Source organism: Mesocricetus auratus, unplaced genomic scaffold (genome assembly GCF_017639785.1).
Source record: "Mesocricetus auratus isolate SY011 unplaced genomic scaffold, BCM_Maur_2.0 Super-Scaffold_100011, whole genome shotgun sequence".
In the NCBI taxonomy this organism is placed as follows: Eukaryota; Metazoa; Chordata; class Mammalia; order Rodentia; family Cricetidae; genus Mesocricetus; species Mesocricetus auratus.
Genome location: NW_024429195.1, coordinates 79,272,874 through 79,291,825, shown reverse-complemented (window position 1 = coordinate 79,291,825; position 18,952 = coordinate 79,272,874). Strand labels below are relative to the sequence as shown.

Genomic DNA, 18,952 nt, shown 5'->3' with positions numbered 1-18,952 from the left:
CCCACTTGCCTTGGAATCTCTTTTCTACCCGTGCAGTGGCACAGCAGCATCGCAGCATTGCCATTGGTATGACCCCTGGTTAGCTGTGTCAGTTAGGAATCTGACAGGTCAAATGTCCAATGTGTCCTGAGCTGGCTCTGGTGCCTCACACGTGTGATTTCCGAATTTGGGAAGCTGAAAGTTAGGTTCAGGCCAGCCTGGACTACGGGACCAGATCTCGTCTGAAATCTTTAAATGAATCTAAAGTTTATTCCTATCAGAGAGCAACAATCCAGATCTAAACCGGCTTGGGGCTGTGGAGCACACAGAATTGCTTCCTGGGGGTCGGGGGTGTGCTACACCACACGCTTCCCAGCATCTCTGGGCACCCTGGCTTCAACCTCACACATGGCTGGTGTCTCCTCCAGCCGTTTCCAAGCATCAACTTTGGAGGTCGCTGCCATCTCCAATATGAGCCTGGGGTTCTGCTGCCCTTCACTTTAGAACACGAATCTGCTGGGGGTGACCCGGGAGCCAGGGCCTCCCCCAGGGCCTCAGTGCGGTTGTTCTCTTGTGCAACCACCATGATGCGGATGCACGGCATTCTGGGCTTGAGAATGTGGGGTATTCAGAGCCAGACCAAGAGTATGTGTGTGGGGAGACAGCTGGGCTTACGGGCCTGCCAGAATCAGGGAGAGGGAGAGAGTGGGAGACCACTCATCTCCCCCACCACTCCCCTTTCCTCATTCTGGGCCCCAACTCCAGGCCAGCGTGTCTCCAAGTGAGGGGGAAAAATGGGAACATGGGACAAAGCCACATGTAAGGGATGTTAGGAAACCCAAACACAGTTCGGCACTGATGTACTTAATTTGGTTTATAAAATGCAATTTGCAATTTCTGTGGAATCCTCTGTTAGTGTTAAAAGGGAAAACAAAAGGGCTCAGTTGAACAGACGTCAGGAAGAGAGTCCGGGGTGGAGTCTATCGCCATGGGGCTGGAGACTGCTTGCAGGTCGCTGGACCACTCTCCTTTAGTTTCCCCATTTGAAAAAACGTGATAATAGCCTAGTCAGCTTCACAGAGGCTGCATAGAAACATAGGAGCCATGACTCAAACGTTAGGCATGTGTCACTGAAACGGCTTACTTTTAGCTTTTTAATCTAAAAAGATTATTAGTGAGTACAGTTTGATTTGCTCTCAAACAAGCTGGGCTTTTTCTTCTTCTTCTTCTTCTTCTTCTTCTTCTTCTTCTTCTTCTTCTTCTTCTTCTTCTTCTTCTTCTTCTTCTTCTTCTTCTTCTTCTTCTTCTTCTTCTTCTTCTTCTTTTTTTCTTAACCTGTTCAAGGCCTGTTTCCTACAACTTTCTGAGGAGAGCTGTACCCAGCATCAGCCCAGAGGTTTTGGGTGATGCCCGTTGCTCCTTCGCCCAGCAGTAGGCACGTGACCAATCAGAGCAAACCTGTCCCCAGCCACATGACCCGTGCTGCCCAATCAGTTTCAAATCTGAGCTTTCGGTGCAACTATTAAAGAAGCCCCCACTCCTTGGCAGAGCAGGTGGCACGCCTGAGGGTTCTAGAATTCTCCTCACTCCTCTAGAGGAGAGGCTGCCGGAAAGCACCCACCGAGAGGAAAGCAGGTCTCAGCGACGCCTTCGGTTGCTGCAGTCCCTAATGCGGGTTCCGCTCTGTGACCCGAGGCAATAGATGTTCTTGTCATGGAACAGAAGTGGATTTCTGAAGCCTGTAGCTCTGAGCGTCTTGGCTGATGCAATTCCCGAGACAGTCTGAGACTCTGCAAAGATGAACCAATCACGCCCACATACAACACTGCGGGAACTAAGACAACAGAAGGCTTAAGCCACGTCTCCGTTTTAAGTACTTTTTTCTGAGATGCACACTCGCGTGTGTACATGCAAAGGCCAGAGGGTACCAGGTGCGGTTCCCTATCACTCTGTCTTATTCCCTAGCGACAGGACCTCTCATGAACTCAAAAGGCTCCAGTTTTTCAACTTCACCCTCTGCCCAGCCAGCCACGGCCTCCTGACACGGGGTATGGAACCATGGTCAGCTCTTAGGTGGATGTTAGGGAGCCAAACTCAGGTCTGCACACAGGAGCAGTTCTTACCCGTAGAGTCCTGTCCCCAGGCCAAGCCATGCCTTTATGACAAACATCCAACTTTCTGGAACCAGCCCAGATAACTACACTTCATAAGCGCACCCTGGTGACATTTTATAACAAAGACAAATTACTAAAATAAAGTCATATTTTATTTTACCTTCTCAGGCATGCAGTCCAAGGAAATACACATTTGTAGAAATTAAAAATAATACCAAAATGGGGATAACGTTAGAAGTTTCATGGAATCTGCAGAATGGGGTGATTTGGGGCCTTCTCGGCTTGCCAAGACAGGTCTAGCCCATGTAACAATTTCTGTGGTATCTGTCCAGAAGAGAGTTGTCACACAATCATGAAGCCCAAACAACTGAAACATGTATGGTACACAAAGCAAAATGGACGACATTACTAGGTAGCACAGACTAGTTGTTGACATCAAAATAACCAGTGAACTAGAGTAAATAAACCAACTAGGCAGCACCTCAGATGTTACTGGATTTGTTCGTTCATTTATATACGCACACATTCAGTGTGTATTTATTAAGCACCTAATGTGTGCCAGAAGGCACGGTGTTCAACTCTAGGTAAAGGCTCCTGTTCTGCCCTAAAGGAGTGAGCGCCTAGTCTCTGGTGGAAGTGCAGAAGGCCACTTGCATTCTGGGAAGTTCCAACAACATTCCTGACCAAAGCAAAGAGCAGCACGGATTCAGTTGGCCACAGTTTCCACAGGGAAGGTGCCTGCTCCCCTTTCTCTTCAGAATGACAAAAGGTCACTGTCCTTTTGTTCCAGGATTAACACGGCATTGTATTACAATGGACTCAGAAATGGCTGCCAGTCTCCACCACTCCACACTTAAGGAGACCCAGGATGTCACAGCAGAAGTGGCTGCTAACCCTCACCCACCCAGGAGTCACCACCGCACGCCCCTCGGTCCCCAGGTGTCCCCGCACCCAGGCTGTCCAAATGGCCCGCTCTGCTCTTGGCATGTGCCTCAAGGCAGCCCCACCTCAGACTTAGATATGGAACTCAGGGTTTCATCAGCTCCTCCAAGTGCTTCTTCCTCTACAACAATTCTGAACTGGAGGCGGAGTCTGCCTTCCAGACTGACACCTTCCCTGTGATGTCACTAACAGTGGCCACAGGCTTTGAAAGGAGCAAACAGCAGCCTGCACCCAGGCTCCTACACCCATCTCCTGTGAGGGAAACTAAGAAGTCTCACTTCCAATGCCCCTTGGGAAGGGTAGTTTATCATTTCTATGCTGCATTGCGGAGCCCACCCTTCCAGGAATTAGTTCCTAGGGTCACCAGTTAATAGCAGCCTCTGTGGGAGAAGTCAATCAAATAAGGAGACTGAATTTTCCAACTGAGGGTCTTCTACATCTGCTGGTTAATGTGCACAGTAAATGGTTTTTGAAGCCTTAACTATAAAAACATTTTTGCTTCATGCGCTAAAAATCAAAGTGCTTTAGTATTAATTTATTAACTGAATCTTTACCATTAGGGTACATAATCACTATGAATTAGATTATATAAATGCTTGTGATGAAAAATGTATGCAGGTCACTCTTTTTTAAAATGAAATTTTAAAGTGAATATTCCCTGATTAGGATTTTTTTAATATAACAAACATTTTTTTCACTTAGTGTATTTTCATAAGTCATTCATACATAAAAGTCTAAATAATCTATACAAAAATATCCCCATTTTCTGCAATGCTTCACCTTTTCTGCATATGAATTTGTTCATATAAAGAGTGTCTTAGAAAAATATAAAAATATTGCTAAAGTGTCATCGATGCTAAACATTTTCTAGAAAAACATACCTTTGTAAAAAGAACTACTACTAGAAATTCTTAATGAAATTCAAGTCCCGGATGTGCCACAGATGCTTCCTGACCGGGGTGACATCCAAGTCCATCCGTCCTCTGTGCCACTTCCAGAAACTGTCTGTGACATTCACTGAGTGAGACAGGATTCTCGCTTTTTCAAAAGTCATCATTGATTTCTGTGGATATCCTTAGGGTGACGCTCTACAGAGACAGATGGGAAGAATGTCAACGAGTAAGACGGTTCCAGTATTAGCGATGGCATTCTCAGACGTGCCCTAAGAGGCGACCCCACTATTGTGCCATGCTTGGAAGGGGACCTAGAGAAGTCGCTTGGCTTTGTACATCGTTTTAGCCAATGACTCGCTTGTTCTAAAAGGTGAGAGTCTCCCTGGGGTCAAATATGCTAAGATCTTCTTCTCTTCTCTTGGTCTTGGGAATATTTTCAACAACAAAGTTTTTAGACAGTCATATTTTCAGGGCTTTGGGACTAGTGAGATCTGCCTGAACACAGCCAGGACTTTGAGCATCAAATAGCACATAACGAAGTTCCACTGGTTAAGTGACCAGTTAGGACGTGTCTAATGTGTCCTCCTTTGGGAAAAAGCTAATAAGGTTGTGTGGAACACAGCCCCCCCCCCACACACACATTGTAAGAGTAAAAGAGAATGTTTCTCAAAAATACAAGAACTTTTCTAAATTTTTGCTAATCCCGATCATCACAGATTCATATAAAATTTGAACTGATGGATCCTTACCTGGAAATCTTGGATGAATGTTAGGAAATAGAAAATAAAACCAAAGGCCACAGTCCATTCACAGATAGCGCTCACAACATGATACACATAATCCTAGCAGCAACAACAAAGAAACGGAGTTTAGCCTAAAAGGGCTCATCCAAAGGTAATCGCCTGAAATACAAGGAAATCAACACCAGAGAAAAAAGCTGCCCAATGAACACTTGCTGTCACCTCGAGGGAAGGCCGGATGCAGTCTTGCAGAGAGAGATCAGGGACGAGCCCAGGGCTGGAGGGAATGAAAACAGCTCCCACTTGTCTGAAGACCTGATGTACGTAACCTCAAGATAAGGCTGATCAAGGACCACAGACTAGCGGGGACCGCCCAAGAATAAGTGTGTGCAAGCAGGCCAGACAACCCAGCCCAGCCTCCCTCTAGGTGTGTCTCTCTGTTCCCGTCCGTGTCAGTTCTGCTCAACACAATCAGGCAAATCCAGCTGCAGGGCAAATGCCAGAGAAACACACCCAGCCCATGGCACTCCCTTTGGAGGAAATGGATGCCCAAATCAGGGCCTCTGAACTCAGCTGCGTCTGGAGGTGAGGAATCACTTAGCAGATGGTTGAGATACTGAAGATCAACTCATCCCATTTCTTTGGATTCTATTCATTTTTACTTTATTTTTCAGTGATGGGGATTGAACCCAGGGCCCTGCACAAGCCAAAAGAAGTGTTCTGCCACTGAGCTACACTGCCAGTCCACTCACTCCATTTGGGAAAACATGCCAGTGCTGTTTCTGAAGTAAAAAGCTCTTCACACATGCATGCATGGGCATGTCTCTCTCCCTCCCTCCACCCCACTGTGAACTCCACCATTTCTGGGTCTGTGTGTCTCCCGCCACGTCTGTTTGTCTGTGTGTATGCATTTTTCCCTTCCCATGTCTCTCCCTGTGTGCGTGTGTGTACGTGTGAGTGTGTGTGTGTGTGTCTCCTCTCCCATGTCTCTCCCTGTGTGTGTGAGTGTGTGTGTATGTGTGTCTCCTCTTCCATGTGTCTCTCTATGTGTGCGTGTGTGTGTGTGTGAGTGTGTATGTGTATGCGTGTGTCTCCTCTCCCATGTCTCTCCCTGTGTGTGTGAGTGTGTGTGTGTGTATGTGTGTCTCCTCTTCCATGTGTCTCTCTATGTGTGTGTGTGTGTGAGTGTGTATGTGTATGTGTGTCTCCTCTTCCATGTCTCTCCCTGTGTGTGTGCATGTGTGTCTCCTCTTCCATGTGTCTCCCTGTGTGCGTGTGTGTCATTCCTCTCTGTGTATGTGTGTGTGTTATCATCTGTGCTTTTTTTTTCTGCTGTAAATTCACTTGAAAGCACTCTTAAATTCTACATTTTTTTTTTACCCTAATCTGCACTCTGCTCAACTCACATGCCAACTCTGAAGACACTGAGTTTGAGGCCTGTGGTTTCAGGTAAACATGTCAGTTCTGGGGTAACAGCTCTTTTCTTTGACCTTCTTTGCATTCAGAGAGATTTAAGGGATGTGTATCAAACTGTGGTAGACATCTCTACAGATGTTCACATCTGTGCATGGATCTCACCCGAGGTCATGACTGAGGAGATGCTGGCCAGTCTGATTAGGGACAAAGAAGAGTGGTCACTGATGTTGGGGGCCAGCAACAGGAGCCATAGCCTACCCCACATCAGCCCTGCACGAGGAAGATGGTTTACAAAAGCAGAGGGCAAGGGGTCAGAGACGGCTCAGCAATTAAGAGCACTGACTGCTCATGCGGATGACTGGGTTTGTTCCCAGCACCCACACGGTCTAACTCCAGCTGCAGGGGGGACCCCAAGCCGCTTTTGCCTCCGAGGAGGAGCACCAGGCAGGTGCATATGCATACGCGAAGGCAAAACACACACACATAAATATTTACTTAAAAAATGTTAGTAGTCAGGAAGACTGGCAGACTGGGTGAAAGGCACTGTGGCCAAGCCTAATGACCTGAGTTCAGTTAGAGAGTTGTTCTCTGACCTCTGTCTCCTCTCTGTCTCTGTGTGTGTGTGTGTGTGTGTGTGTGTGTGTGTTAAACAAAACTGTAATGGTGAGCAGTATGACCCTGAGAGGGTAGGAACCTGAGTTCCATTTTTCCACTTTACATGTAAATGCAGGCTAAGCTACATGAAGGACAATGGTTATAATTCTCACCCTCCTCACCAGGTAAGCCACACTAGAGAGCTCTAACATACTACATGGAAGCTCAGGGCAGGGCCTAACTCTTACTCTAGTCAGACACTGGCTTAAAGATTCTCACTGCAGCCATTGATACTGGAAGCAGAAGGCAGCATCTGGGTGGCAAAGGAAAGAGAAAACCAGCACCATTTTTATGCTCTACAAGGACTCCCTTTGTAGCCCAGGCTGGCGCTAAAGTCATGCTCCTTCTTGCCTCAGTCTTCAGAGCCCTGGAATCGCAAGCAAGAGCCACCCACCCTTCTTTCCTCCTTTTCGCACTTTCAGACAGGAAGTGGAAGAAGCTAACAGCTTTTCCAGGGTTTAAGGGCATGCTTTGTTGAGCCTAGCTGAGGACGCGGTTGCATTTCATTTGTGATGGATCACTGCCACCTAGTGTCTAAAGATTAAAATACATCTGGAGTCGCTCTACTGACTTTTCAGTTTCCTCGACAAGAGGAAAGGAACACCAGACTACCCTCCCCACCACTCAGACCTTATGACCAGCTATTCAAAGGCAGCACTTTTGAAACCCTAGCTGGGTCAATCTCTTCTCCAGCAGCGTCCCTGTAGCTTCCGCTGCATGCCCGAATCTTCTGATCTTGTGGAAAACTCTTGCTCTGATCATGCTATCCCCTCTCCCACCGTTGCCTCGACGCCCTTCCTCTCACCTCTTATCTGTAGCTTCTAACCCAACTGCTCTCTGAAAAGCATCAAATTCGGGACCCTCACTATTGCTTCTGTGGTCTGCAATTCTACAACACACTGCTGGACTTGAATTCAGAATCGTGCTCACTTTCAGAGCACTATGTGTGGCAGAAGACAGCACTGTCTGCCCCACTGGTCTCAGGCCCCTTTGGGGACTTGCTTTCCCACAGCCGCCCTTCCTCCTAGCCTTCCCCCACAGAGCCCGGCCCATGGCAGGGACTAGCTCATGAGAACGGTCTGGGGGTGGCCCTGCAGAGTCCGGTCCTTAGATGGGCTTGTGCATCTTCCTGTCTGTTTCTGACTGAAAGCATTCCTCTGTTTGCCCCCTAAGTCCCCGGTACTTCCTATCATCCTCCTGTCCCCCAAGCATTGTTCATTCTGGGCAAACTGACACATACTAAGGAGCAGTTGGAGCCCCAAACTGACGAGTTTCCTTGGAAACAAGAGATTCCAATGTACTGGAGTCAAGGTAATTAAGAAGACTCTCTGCTTTTTAAGAAAACCTGAAATGCCAGGGCTCTACAGGGAAACCCTGTCTCAGAAAAAAAAGAAAACGAAAACAAGAAATAAAACAACCACAAACCCCACTTTCCTGCCATTGCCCAATTGCATGATGTCTGTGTGTGCGCACGCACATGAGAGTGTATATGTGTGTGTGCACTTGTATATGTGTATGTGTGTGTGACCTGTGTGTGTGCCCACGCGCACAAGAGTGTATGTGTGCGTGTGTGTATGTGTACATGTGTGTGCATGTGTGCATATGTGTGCACCTGTGTGTACATGTGCGCATATGTGTGCACCTGTGTGCTCGTGTGTATGCATGTGTGTGCATGTGTGTGTACATGTGTGTGTGCATGTGTGTGCACTTGTATGTGTGCACGCACAAGGGTGCACACTGGTCTCTGCCAGTAGAGTTTCCCAGCGCAGCTCTGCGGTGCTTACTCCAGTCTGTAGACCAGCAGCTCCCTTGGATTCATGAACTGCAAATAATGGCCAATTGCCTCTGTGAGTGAATTTGCCCCCATGCTGTCTTTTGGAGCTAATGATCACACACACAGTAAGCTGGTTTCATGTCACGCTGACCCCACACTTCCTGACCCATTCTTTTTTTTTTTTTTTTTTTTGGTTTTTCGAGACAGGGTTCTCTGTGGCTTTGGAGGCTGTCCTGGAACTCGCTTGGTAGTCCAGGCTGGTCTCGAACTTACAGAGATCCACCTGCCTCTGCCTCCCGAGTGCTGGGATTAAAGGCGTGCGCCACCTATGCCCGGCTTCCTGACCCATTCTAAGGAAGGTCAGTGACCCTCCCTAGGATTCACCAGCCACGGTCTCACAGATCCAGGATCAGCAAGTATTCCAAGGGTAAGTGCTTACCTTTTCTTTTGGATTCCACTCCAACTTGGTTATGGAAATTAGCGAAGCACAGGCAATCACTTATGAAAGAGGAGAAGGTTAAGGAACCAGCAGGAGAAGACAGGTCCTTCACTATTCAGACAATTCTATTCACAGTAGCGACTCAGGCTTAGATACAGTGTTTCTAAAATCAGACCACCTTCATGTGGTAACCTCAGACCCTCAGTCACCACAGTAGCTATCCAACAGGGCTGCAGAACACTTGCTTGGCATGCCTAGGGCCTCAAGTTCAGTCCCCAGTACCACAAAATAAATACATAAATCGATAAATTACAACATGGAAATGCAGTTATTCCTTAGCAAGACTTTGGGTGCTGGAGTGGTTTGAATAAAAATGGCCCCCATAGGATTAACATATTTGAATGCTTCGTCACCAGGGAGTAAAACTCGATAGTTTAACGAGTGTGGCCTTGTTGGAGGAAGTGTGTCCTTTTTTGAACTCCTGCTACTGAATAAAAATATATTTTCTCTGAATTGTCATTCCCAAGGAGACAGCTTCTGTAAAAAGGAACACTCCATATACGTAAACAAACTACCACGAGGCTTGGAAAGATGGCTCAGAGGTTAAGAGCACTGGCAATTCTTCCAGGTTCCAATTTCCAGAACGCATATGCATAAGCAATCCAGGGGCTCTGGTGCCCTCTTCTGGCTTCTGGGGGCACCACATAAACTTGGTACAAAGACATACATGCATGCACGCAAAACACCCATACACATAAAATACTAATAATAAAAAAGCTAATTTTCAGCCGGGCGTTGGTGGCACACACCTTTAATCCCAGCACTCAGGAGGCAGAGGCAGGCGGATCTCTGTGAGTTCAAGGCCAGCATAGTCTACAGAGCAAGTTCCAGGACAGCCTCCAAAACAGTACAGAGAAACTCTGTCTCGAAAAACCATAAATAAAGAAAATCCAAAAAAGAAAAAAGCTAATTTTCAAATTCAAACTGCTGACTTCTAGAAACAGACTTTTGATGGGCAGTTAGATAGAAGCAGAGGCCCTTCCTCTGACCCCGAATTATAGAGCCGAACAAGTCTTGCTTTAAGTCAGGCTTGGGGGTAAAGGGCAAGCCCCCTACAGGCCAAACTAAGGATGTAGCCACAGAGGTCCCCACCTTCCCTGGGCACTAGCGCCTCACAAAAGCCGGGGTTGAACTTTGAAGGTAAAGGGGAAAACATGCTGTGGGGAAATAGAAAGCTCTAGAAAGGTTTTTTTTTTTTTTTTTAAACTACGGGGACCCAACCCAAAATACCAAGCCAAAGTCACAGTTTGTGCTGCCTCTACAGTTCAGAGTCACGTGTCCTTTCCTGGCCCCTCCCTTCATGTTCTGCAAAGCTTAGCAGTTCCTTACTTCTCAGAAGAAAAGCAGCGAGAGCATAGATGTTCCTTGATCATCTAATGACCATACTTCTGCTTCCACTAGACTCAGAGCCCGTTAGTTCTCCCGTCCGTTTACTCTTCCTACCCTCTGCAGTGCGCTAGGGACCATGCTGTCTGGGGGACATGAGGAGTTCAGTTAAGCAGACTTAGCCTCGGCACATAGACATGTTAAAGCGCCATGAGACAAAGCCTGGAGAGCATGGTATGCCAGCCTGGTCTACAGAGCAAGTTCCAGAACAGTCAGAACAGTTATAGAGAGAAACCCTGTCTTGAGAAACCAAATAATAGTAATAAATAATGATGATGGTGATAATAAAAGAATAAGTGCAATTAATTTTAACAGCGTATCTCATTTAGCCCAACTTACTAAAATACCATCACTACAGTAATACTGCTGCTGTATGTACTGCCGTATAAGTACCGCGTGACATATAACTTAATGTTAGCATATATTCTCTGCTACCTATGGTGAGGGAAGAGAATGGACGGCTCACTGTTAAGGGTGAACGCTGTTCCTCCAGAGGACATGCGATAGGTGCCTAGCACACACATTGAGCAGCTAACAACTACCTATAAATCACAACTCCAGGACACTATGCCTCTTCTGACCTCTGAGGGGGCACCCTGTACACACACACACACACACACACACACACACACACACATTTAAAAAATAATAATAATAATATTGGTGATGATGTCATTTTAATGTGTAATAATATAGTTATTAGTGTAAGCTGGCATAGGATCTCATATCAGTAGTCCCAATACTTGGGAGGCTAGGATAAGAGAAATCAAAAGTTTGAAGTGAGTGTTAAGTCCACTCACCCCCCGCCCCCCAACCAAAACAGAACAAAACAAAAAGACAAACAACCACCATAAAAATCAAAAGGAAGGCCGGGCGTTGGTGGCGCACGCCTTTAATCCCAGCACTCGGGAGGCAGAGGCAGGCATATCTCTGTGAGTTCGAGGCCAGCCTGGTCTACAGAGCGAGTTCCAGGACAGCCTCCAAAGCCACAGAGAAACCCTGTCTCGAAAAACCAAAAAAAAAAAAAAAAAATCAAAAGGAGGCCAGGGAACTAATGATGTCATTCAAACTCCATTCCTTTTTTTCTCATGAGTGTGCATTTTACATCTGTGAAAGATCTAGCCATGAGTAACACCGGAGACCTGAGGACTGCACACAGTGGATCCGGATCACAGCCTGACGGGATTCAGCCCACCCAGAGACTTCCAGCTTCCAAGTCCCATTCTCCACCCACGGGACAGGCAAGGCGAGGGTCCAGCATATCCAGAGTTTGCTAAGGTCCCAATACTAAGACGGCTTCCATCTACACAAGGGGGAAAGACACCAGGGTATTGGACCTGCTCCCACCCACTGGAAAGGAACCGTGGTCACATACCCATCAGGGGAGGAAGAGACTCCTTCTGCACCCACAGGAAGAAATGATGGGAAGGAAACAATACAAAAACACACCCACCAACAGAAAAACCAATATGACACCGGCAGAAACTAGAGAATATACACCCGCAAGACCTGAACAGTCCATTGCGGAGGAAGCAGATGGGAAAGACCTTGAAAACAACTTCATAGAGGCCCTCAAAGAAGACATGAGAAAATCCTTTAAAGACATGGAAAAAAACAAAAAATACAAGAAATGGAGGAAAAAACAATCCAAAAATGCAAGAATTGCAAGAAATAGAGAAAAAATCCAAAAAGTGCAAAAAAATGCAAGAAATGGAAGAAAAGACAAACCAAAAACTTCAACAAATGTAAGAAAGAGAGGAAAAGACAAAAGAAAAATTACAAGAAACAATTCAAACAGTACAAAGGCTGAAAGCTGAAATAGAGACAATTTAAAAAAACAAAGTCTGAAGGAATGCTGGAAATAGAAAAGCTGGGCAAATGGTCAGGTACTACAGATACAATCATAACCAACAGAATACAAGAGATGGAAGACAGAATCTCAAGTGTTGAAGATACATTAGGGGAAATAGATACATCAACAAAAGAAAATCTTAAGTTCAACAAATCCCTAACACAAAATATCCAGGAAATATGGGACACTGTGAAAAGACCAAACCTAAAAATAATAGGTATAGAAGAAGGTGAAGAAATCCACCTCAAAGGGGTAGAAAACATATTCAACAAAATCATAGAAGAAAACTTTCCCAACTTAAAGAAAGACACGCCAATGAAGGTAAAAGAAGCTTACAGAACACCAAATAGAGTGGACCTCAATAGGAAATCCCCTGGCCACATAATAGTAAAAACCCCCAACATACAGAATAAAGAAAGAATATTAAGAGCAGCAAAGGAAAAAGGCCAGGTAACATACAAAGGCAAACCTATCAGAATCACACCTGACTTCTCCATGGAAATTCTGAAAGCCAGAAGGTCCTGGATAGATATTCTAACAACACTAAGAGACCATAGATGCCAACCCGGACTGCTATACCCAGCAAAGCTTTCAATCACTATAGATTGAAAAACAAGATATTCCATGACAAAACCAGATTTAAATAATACGTATCCACTAACCCAGCCTTACAGAAAGTTCTGGAAGGAAAACCCCAAACCAAGGCAGTTAACACAACCAGCAAAACATAGGCAACAGATAATCCCACCTTACCAACAGCCAAAAGAAAAGATGTGGAAATCCACATAAAATTCCACCACCATCAACTATTCCAAAACAAACAAGAATGAGCAATCAATGGTCATTAATATTCCTCAATATTAATGGTCTTAACTCACCCAGGCAAACAGAGCAGATTCCAAGACAGAACCCATCCTTCTGCTGCATACAAGAAACACACCTTAGCCTCAAAGACAGACATTACCTCAGAGTTAAGGGTTGGGAAAAGATTTTCCAATCAAATGGATCCAAGAAACAAGTGGGGGTAGCAATCCTAATATCTAACAAAGTAGATATTACTAATAAAGTCAATCAAAAGAAATGAAGGAGGGCACTTCATACTCATCACAGGAGAAATCCACCAAGATGAAGTTTCAATTGTCAACATCTATGCCCCAAATACAAAGGCACCCACGTTTATAAAAGAAACATTACTAAAACTCAAATCACATATAAAGCCCCACACACTTATAGCGGGAGACTTCAACACCCCATTCTCACCTCTAGACAGGACTACCAGACAGAAACTTAACAAAGAAGCAAAGGAACTAACAGAAGTTATGACCCAATTGGGGTTAAGAGACATCTATAGAACATTCCACCCAAATAAAAAAGAATATACCTTCTTTTCAGCACCACATGGAACCTTCTCAGAAATCAACCACATACTTGGCAACACATCAAACCTCAACAGGTACAAAAAAATTGGAATAACTCCATGCACCTTATCAGACCAACATGCGTTAAAATTAGAATTCAACAACAACACAAATTGCAGAAACCCTACAAACTCATGGAAGTTGAATAATGCACAGTTGCACCATTCCTTGGTCAAAGAAGAAATAAAAAAAAGAAATTAAAGACTTCCTAGAATTCAATGAGAATGAAGACACAACATACCCAAACCTATGGGACACTTTGAAAGCAGTGCTACGGGGGAAATTCATGCCTCTAAGTGCCCTCATGAAGAAACTGGAGAATAGTTACACTAGAGCATTAACAGCACAGCTGAAAGCTCTAGAGCACAAGGAAGCAAAATCACCCAGGAGGAGCAGATGCCAGGAAATAATCAAACTGAGGTCTGAAATCAATAAAGTTGAAACTAAGAAAAATGATACAAAGAATCAATGCAACAAAGAGTTGGTTCTTTGAGAAAATCAAGATAGACAAACCTTTGTCCAAACTTACCAAATGGCAGAGGTGAACATGCAAATTAACAAAATCAGAAACAAAAAGGGGGACATAACAACATACTCTGAGGAAATTCAGAGAATCATCAGGTCATACTTTGAAAACCTGTACTCCACAAAATTTGAAAATTCAAAGGAAATGGACAATATTCTGGATAGATATCATTGTCAAAATTAAATCAAGAACAGATAAGCAATTTAAATAGACCTATAACCACTAGGGAAATAGAAACAGTCATCAAAAGTCTCCCAACCAAAAAAAGCCCAGGTCCAGATGGCCTCAGTGCAGAATTCTACCACAAATTCAAAGAACAGCTTATACCAATTCTTCTCAAAGTATTCCATGCAATAGAAGCAGAAGGGTCTTTGCCAAACTCTTTCTATGAGGCTTTGATAAACTTGATAACCAATCAACACAAAGACACAAATAGAAAGAGAACTTCAGACCAATATCCTTCATGTACATTGATGCAAAAATACTCAATAAAACACTGGCAAATCAGATCCAAGAACACATCAAAACAATCATTCACCATGACCAAGTAGGTTTCATCCCAGGGATGCAGGGATGGTTCAACATACGAAAATCCATCAATGTAATCCACCATATAAACAAGCTGAGAAACAAAAATCACATGATCATCTCACTAGATGCAGAAAAAGCCTTTGACAAAATCCAACACCCCTTCATGATAAAGGTCTTGGAGAGATCTGGGATAACAGGAACTTACCTCAACATAATAAAAGCTATCTACAGCAAACCAACAGCCAACATCAAACTAAATGGGCAGAAACTCAACATGATTCTGCTAAAATCAGGAACAAGACAAGGATGTCCACCCTCTCCATACCTCTTCAATATTGTTCTTGCTAGAGCAACAAGACAACAAAAGGATATCAAGGCATACAAATTGGAAAGGAAGAGGTCAAACTTTCTCTATTTGTAGATGATATGATAGTTTACATAAGTGACCCAAAAAACTCTACCAGGGAACTCCTGCAGCTGATAAATACTTTCAGCAAAGTGGCAGGATACAAGATAAACTCAAGTAAATCAGTAGCCTTACTATATACAGACAATAAAAGGGCTGAGAGACAAATCAGAGAAATATCACCCTTTACAATAGCCACAGACAACATAAAATACCTTAGGGTAACACTAACTAAATAGGTGAAAGACCTGTATAGCAAGAACTTTGAGTCTTTAAAGAAAGAAATTAAAGAAGACACCAGAAAATGGAAAGATCTCCCATGCTCTTGGATAAGTAGGATAAATGTAGTAAAAATGGCATCCTGCCAAAAGCAATATACAGATTTAATGCAATCCTCATTAAAATCCCAGCACAAATTCTTCACAGACCTTGAAAGAACAATAATCAACTTTGTATGGAAAAACATAAGATCCTTATTCAACAAAGCAACATCTAGAGGCATCACTATCCCTGACTTCAAGCTCTATTATAGAGCTGTAGTCTTGAAAACAGCTTGGTATTGGCACAAAAATAGACAGGTAGACCAATGGAATGGAATTGAACACCCTGATATTAACCCACATGTGTATGAACATCTGATTTTCGACAAAGAAGCTAAATTTATACAATGGGGAAAAAAAGCATCCTCAACAAATGGTGCTGGCATAACTGGAGACTGGCATGTAGAAGAATGCGGATAGATACATGTCTATCACCATGCATAAAACTTAAGTCCAAATGGATCAAAGACCTCAACATAAATCCAGCCACACTGAAACACTTAGAAGAGAAAGTGGGAGGCACCTTTGAACTAATTGGTACAGGAGACTGCTTCCTAAACATAACTCCAGTAGCACAGACACTAAGATCGACAATTAATAAATGGGACCTCCTGAAACTGAGACACATCTGTAAGGGAAAGGACATAGTCAGCAAGACAAAAAGGCAACCCACAGAATGGAAAAAGATATTCACTAACCCCACATCAGACAGAGGGCTGATCTCCAAAATTTACAAAGAACTCAAGAAGCAAGTCTCCAAAACACCAAAGGACCCTATTAAAAAGTGGGGTACAGAACTAAATAGAGAATTCTAAGTAGAGGAGTCTAAAATGTCTGAGAGACACTTGAGAAGTGCTCAATATCCCTAGCCATCCTGGAAAAGCAAATCAAAACAACTCTGAGATAACATCTTAGTCCTCTCTGAATGGCTAAAATCAAAAACTCCCAACAACAGTTTATGCTGGAGAGGATGTGGAGAAAGGGGAATACTCGTTCCATGCTGGTGGGAGTGCCAACTTATACAGCCACTATGGAAATCAGTATGGAGATTCCTCAGAAAAACGGCAATCGGTCTACCACAAGACCCAACAATTCCACTCTTAGGCATATACCCAAAAGACGCACATTCATACAAGGACATCTGTTCCATAGCAGCATAATTTGTAATAGCCAGAACCTGGAAGCAACCTAGATGTCCCTCAACTGAAAAGTGGATAGAGAAAATGTGGTCCATTTACACAATGGAGTACTATTCTGCGGAAAAAAACAATGGAATCTTGAAATTTGTAGGCAAATGAATGGCACTAGAAGAAACCATCCTGAGTAAGGTAACCCAGTCACAAAATGACAAACATGGTATGTACTCTCTCATATATGGATTTGAATTAGGGGAGTGCCAGCATACAATCCCACTGCCAGAGAGTCTAGGAAACAGAACCTTCATCCAGCAACTGATGAAAGCAGAGGCAGATACCCACAGACAAACACTGAACTGAACTCCTGGAATCCAGTGTCAGAAGGAGAGAACTGATGGGCAAAGGAGTTAAGACTGGGCTGGTTTAACCCACAGAAACAGTTGACCTGAACAAGGGGGAGCTCAGATTGATGGCTGTGTGGAAAGCATGGGACTGACCCAGACCCCCTGAATGTGGGTGTCAGTGATGAGGCTTGGGTAATCTATGGGGACGGAACTCTTGGGGGAGCGCCTAGGTCCTGCCCTGGATGAAATGACAGACTCTGGAGATCCACCATGGAGAGCCTCATCCTCCCTGGGGATTGGAGTGGAGATTGGGGGGGTGTGGGGGACCTGGTGGGAGGGCGGGGGAGGAGGGGAGGGAGAGGGAGCTAGGATTGACATGTGAAACAAGATTGTTTCTAACCTAAATAAAAAAACATTAAAAAAAAAAAAGATCTAGCCACATGTCAAGCATGCAGAAAGTCAGTTACGTGATGGACCAGTAAGTAGCCCAGCTCTAAAACAGCCCCAGGAAATGAACACAGGAGAAGCAGAGAACAGGAAACCACCATGCCTGGAGGGCAAAGTGTCACTAACAGGCTGAAGAGACCAGATGTCTCAGAGGTCACACGTCTCAAAAGCCTCTTGACGTTTCCTTCTCTCTTCTTTCTTCTCTCTTCCTTTCTCTCCCTTTCTTATTGTTTGTTTGTTTGTTTGTTTGTTTGTTTGTGAGACAGTCTCACTATGTAGCTCTAGCTGACCTGGAACTCACTCCTTAGACCAGGCTGGCCTTGAACTGTCTCTGCCTCCTGAGTTCTGGAAATACAGGCATGTGCTACCACGGCCCTTGTTTCCTCCTTTCCCTCCCTTACCCCCTCTCTTCTTTCTCTTTCTTCCTTCCTCTCTCCTCTCCTCTCCTCTCTCTCTCTCTCTCTCTCTCTCTCTCTCTCTCTCTCTCTCTCTCTCTCTCTCTCTCTCTCTCTCTCTCTCTCTCTCTCTCTCTCTCTCTCTCTCTCTCTCTCTCTCTCTCTCTCTCTCTCTCTCTCTCTCTCTCTCTCTCTCTCTCTCTCTCTCTCTCTCTCTCTCTCTCTCTCTCTGTCTGTCTCTGTCTCTCTCTGAGTCAGGTTTGAAATATTACCACCACGCCTGGCTTCTGTGAAGTGTTTGGACGTTTTAGAAGCTGAGGCAAGATGAGCCAATAAACAGGAGAAATTAAGAAACCTGATATGAAATGACAGGCCTCACGGCCCGGCATGGTGGCACAGGATTTTAGTTCCAGCACTGGGGAGGCAGAGGCGGGGGTAGGGATGGGGGTGTGGAGTGGATCTCTGAGTTGCAGGCCAGCCTGGTCTACAGAGTTAGTTCCCAGACAGCCAGGGCTAGAAAGAAAAGAAAAACTAAAGTAGCCACTGAGTGCAGGCCTCACTCAGTGGCTCAGTTTCTTCAGGAGTTAATGGAGCTGGGGTTTTTGTTTTGTTTTGTTTGTTGTTGTTGTTTGAGACAATGTTTCTCTCCTTAGCTTTGGAGCCGGTCCTGGAACTCACTTTGTAGGCCAAACTGGCTTCGAACTCAGAGATCCGACTGCATCTGCGTCCCAGTTCTGGAATTGAAGGCGTGTGCCACCACCACAACAGTCTCTGTGAGGCTGCTTTGTGCGAAAGAAATGCTATGGAGAAACGCCGACAGACATTCTAAGGAGCCTTTACCATCTTCCCGAGAAGCATGGCCAACAACGAAAAGCTGGAGGCCACAGACTTTTTCAGGAGGAAGTTTGTTGAAATCCACTCAGAGAAGTTTGTTGCAGGGACTTAGCCTGCTTCTGTGTGGGTCTCTGACCTTTGGCTTGGCTGGGAATTTGAACCTCCTGGATGTGAGAACAGGAAATGGAAATGATGGGAAATGGAGGCCGAAATGTCTGTTGTGCTGGGATTCACTGGTTTGAGTATTGTAAGATTAGCCTTTAGGAGTTGGAAGCAAAGAAGGGTTTCCTGCACACGAAACTGTTTATGGCAGTTCTTATTTCTCAGCGTTGGGGCTCAGTTCCTC

At 44.7% G+C, this 18,952-nt stretch overlaps 1 protein-coding gene across 3 annotated transcripts in view; it reads right to left on the bottom strand.

Moving 5' to 3' along the window:
- Dram1 (DNA damage regulated autophagy modulator 1) overlaps positions 1–18,952 on the bottom strand; it is a 63,687-nt gene that overhangs the window by 22,018 nt on the left and 22,717 nt on the right. For 2 of the 3 annotated variants that reach the window (XR_005880542.1, XR_005880543.1), the window contains exons 5-7: positions 8,952–9,010; positions 4,678–4,770; positions 3,917–4,123 (exon numbers count right to left, since the gene is read on the bottom strand). Coding sequence is in view for 1 of the 3 variants with exons in the window: in XM_005067975.4 (XP_005068032.1) it covers positions 4,079–4,123; positions 4,678–4,770; positions 8,952–9,010 (197 nt within the window). In the remaining 2 variants the exon portion in view is untranslated. Of the gene's footprint in view, positions 1–2,227; positions 4,124–4,677; positions 4,771–8,951; positions 9,011–18,952 lie in introns of those variants that run through there. The other variant, XM_005067975.4, reaches the window with a different exon arrangement.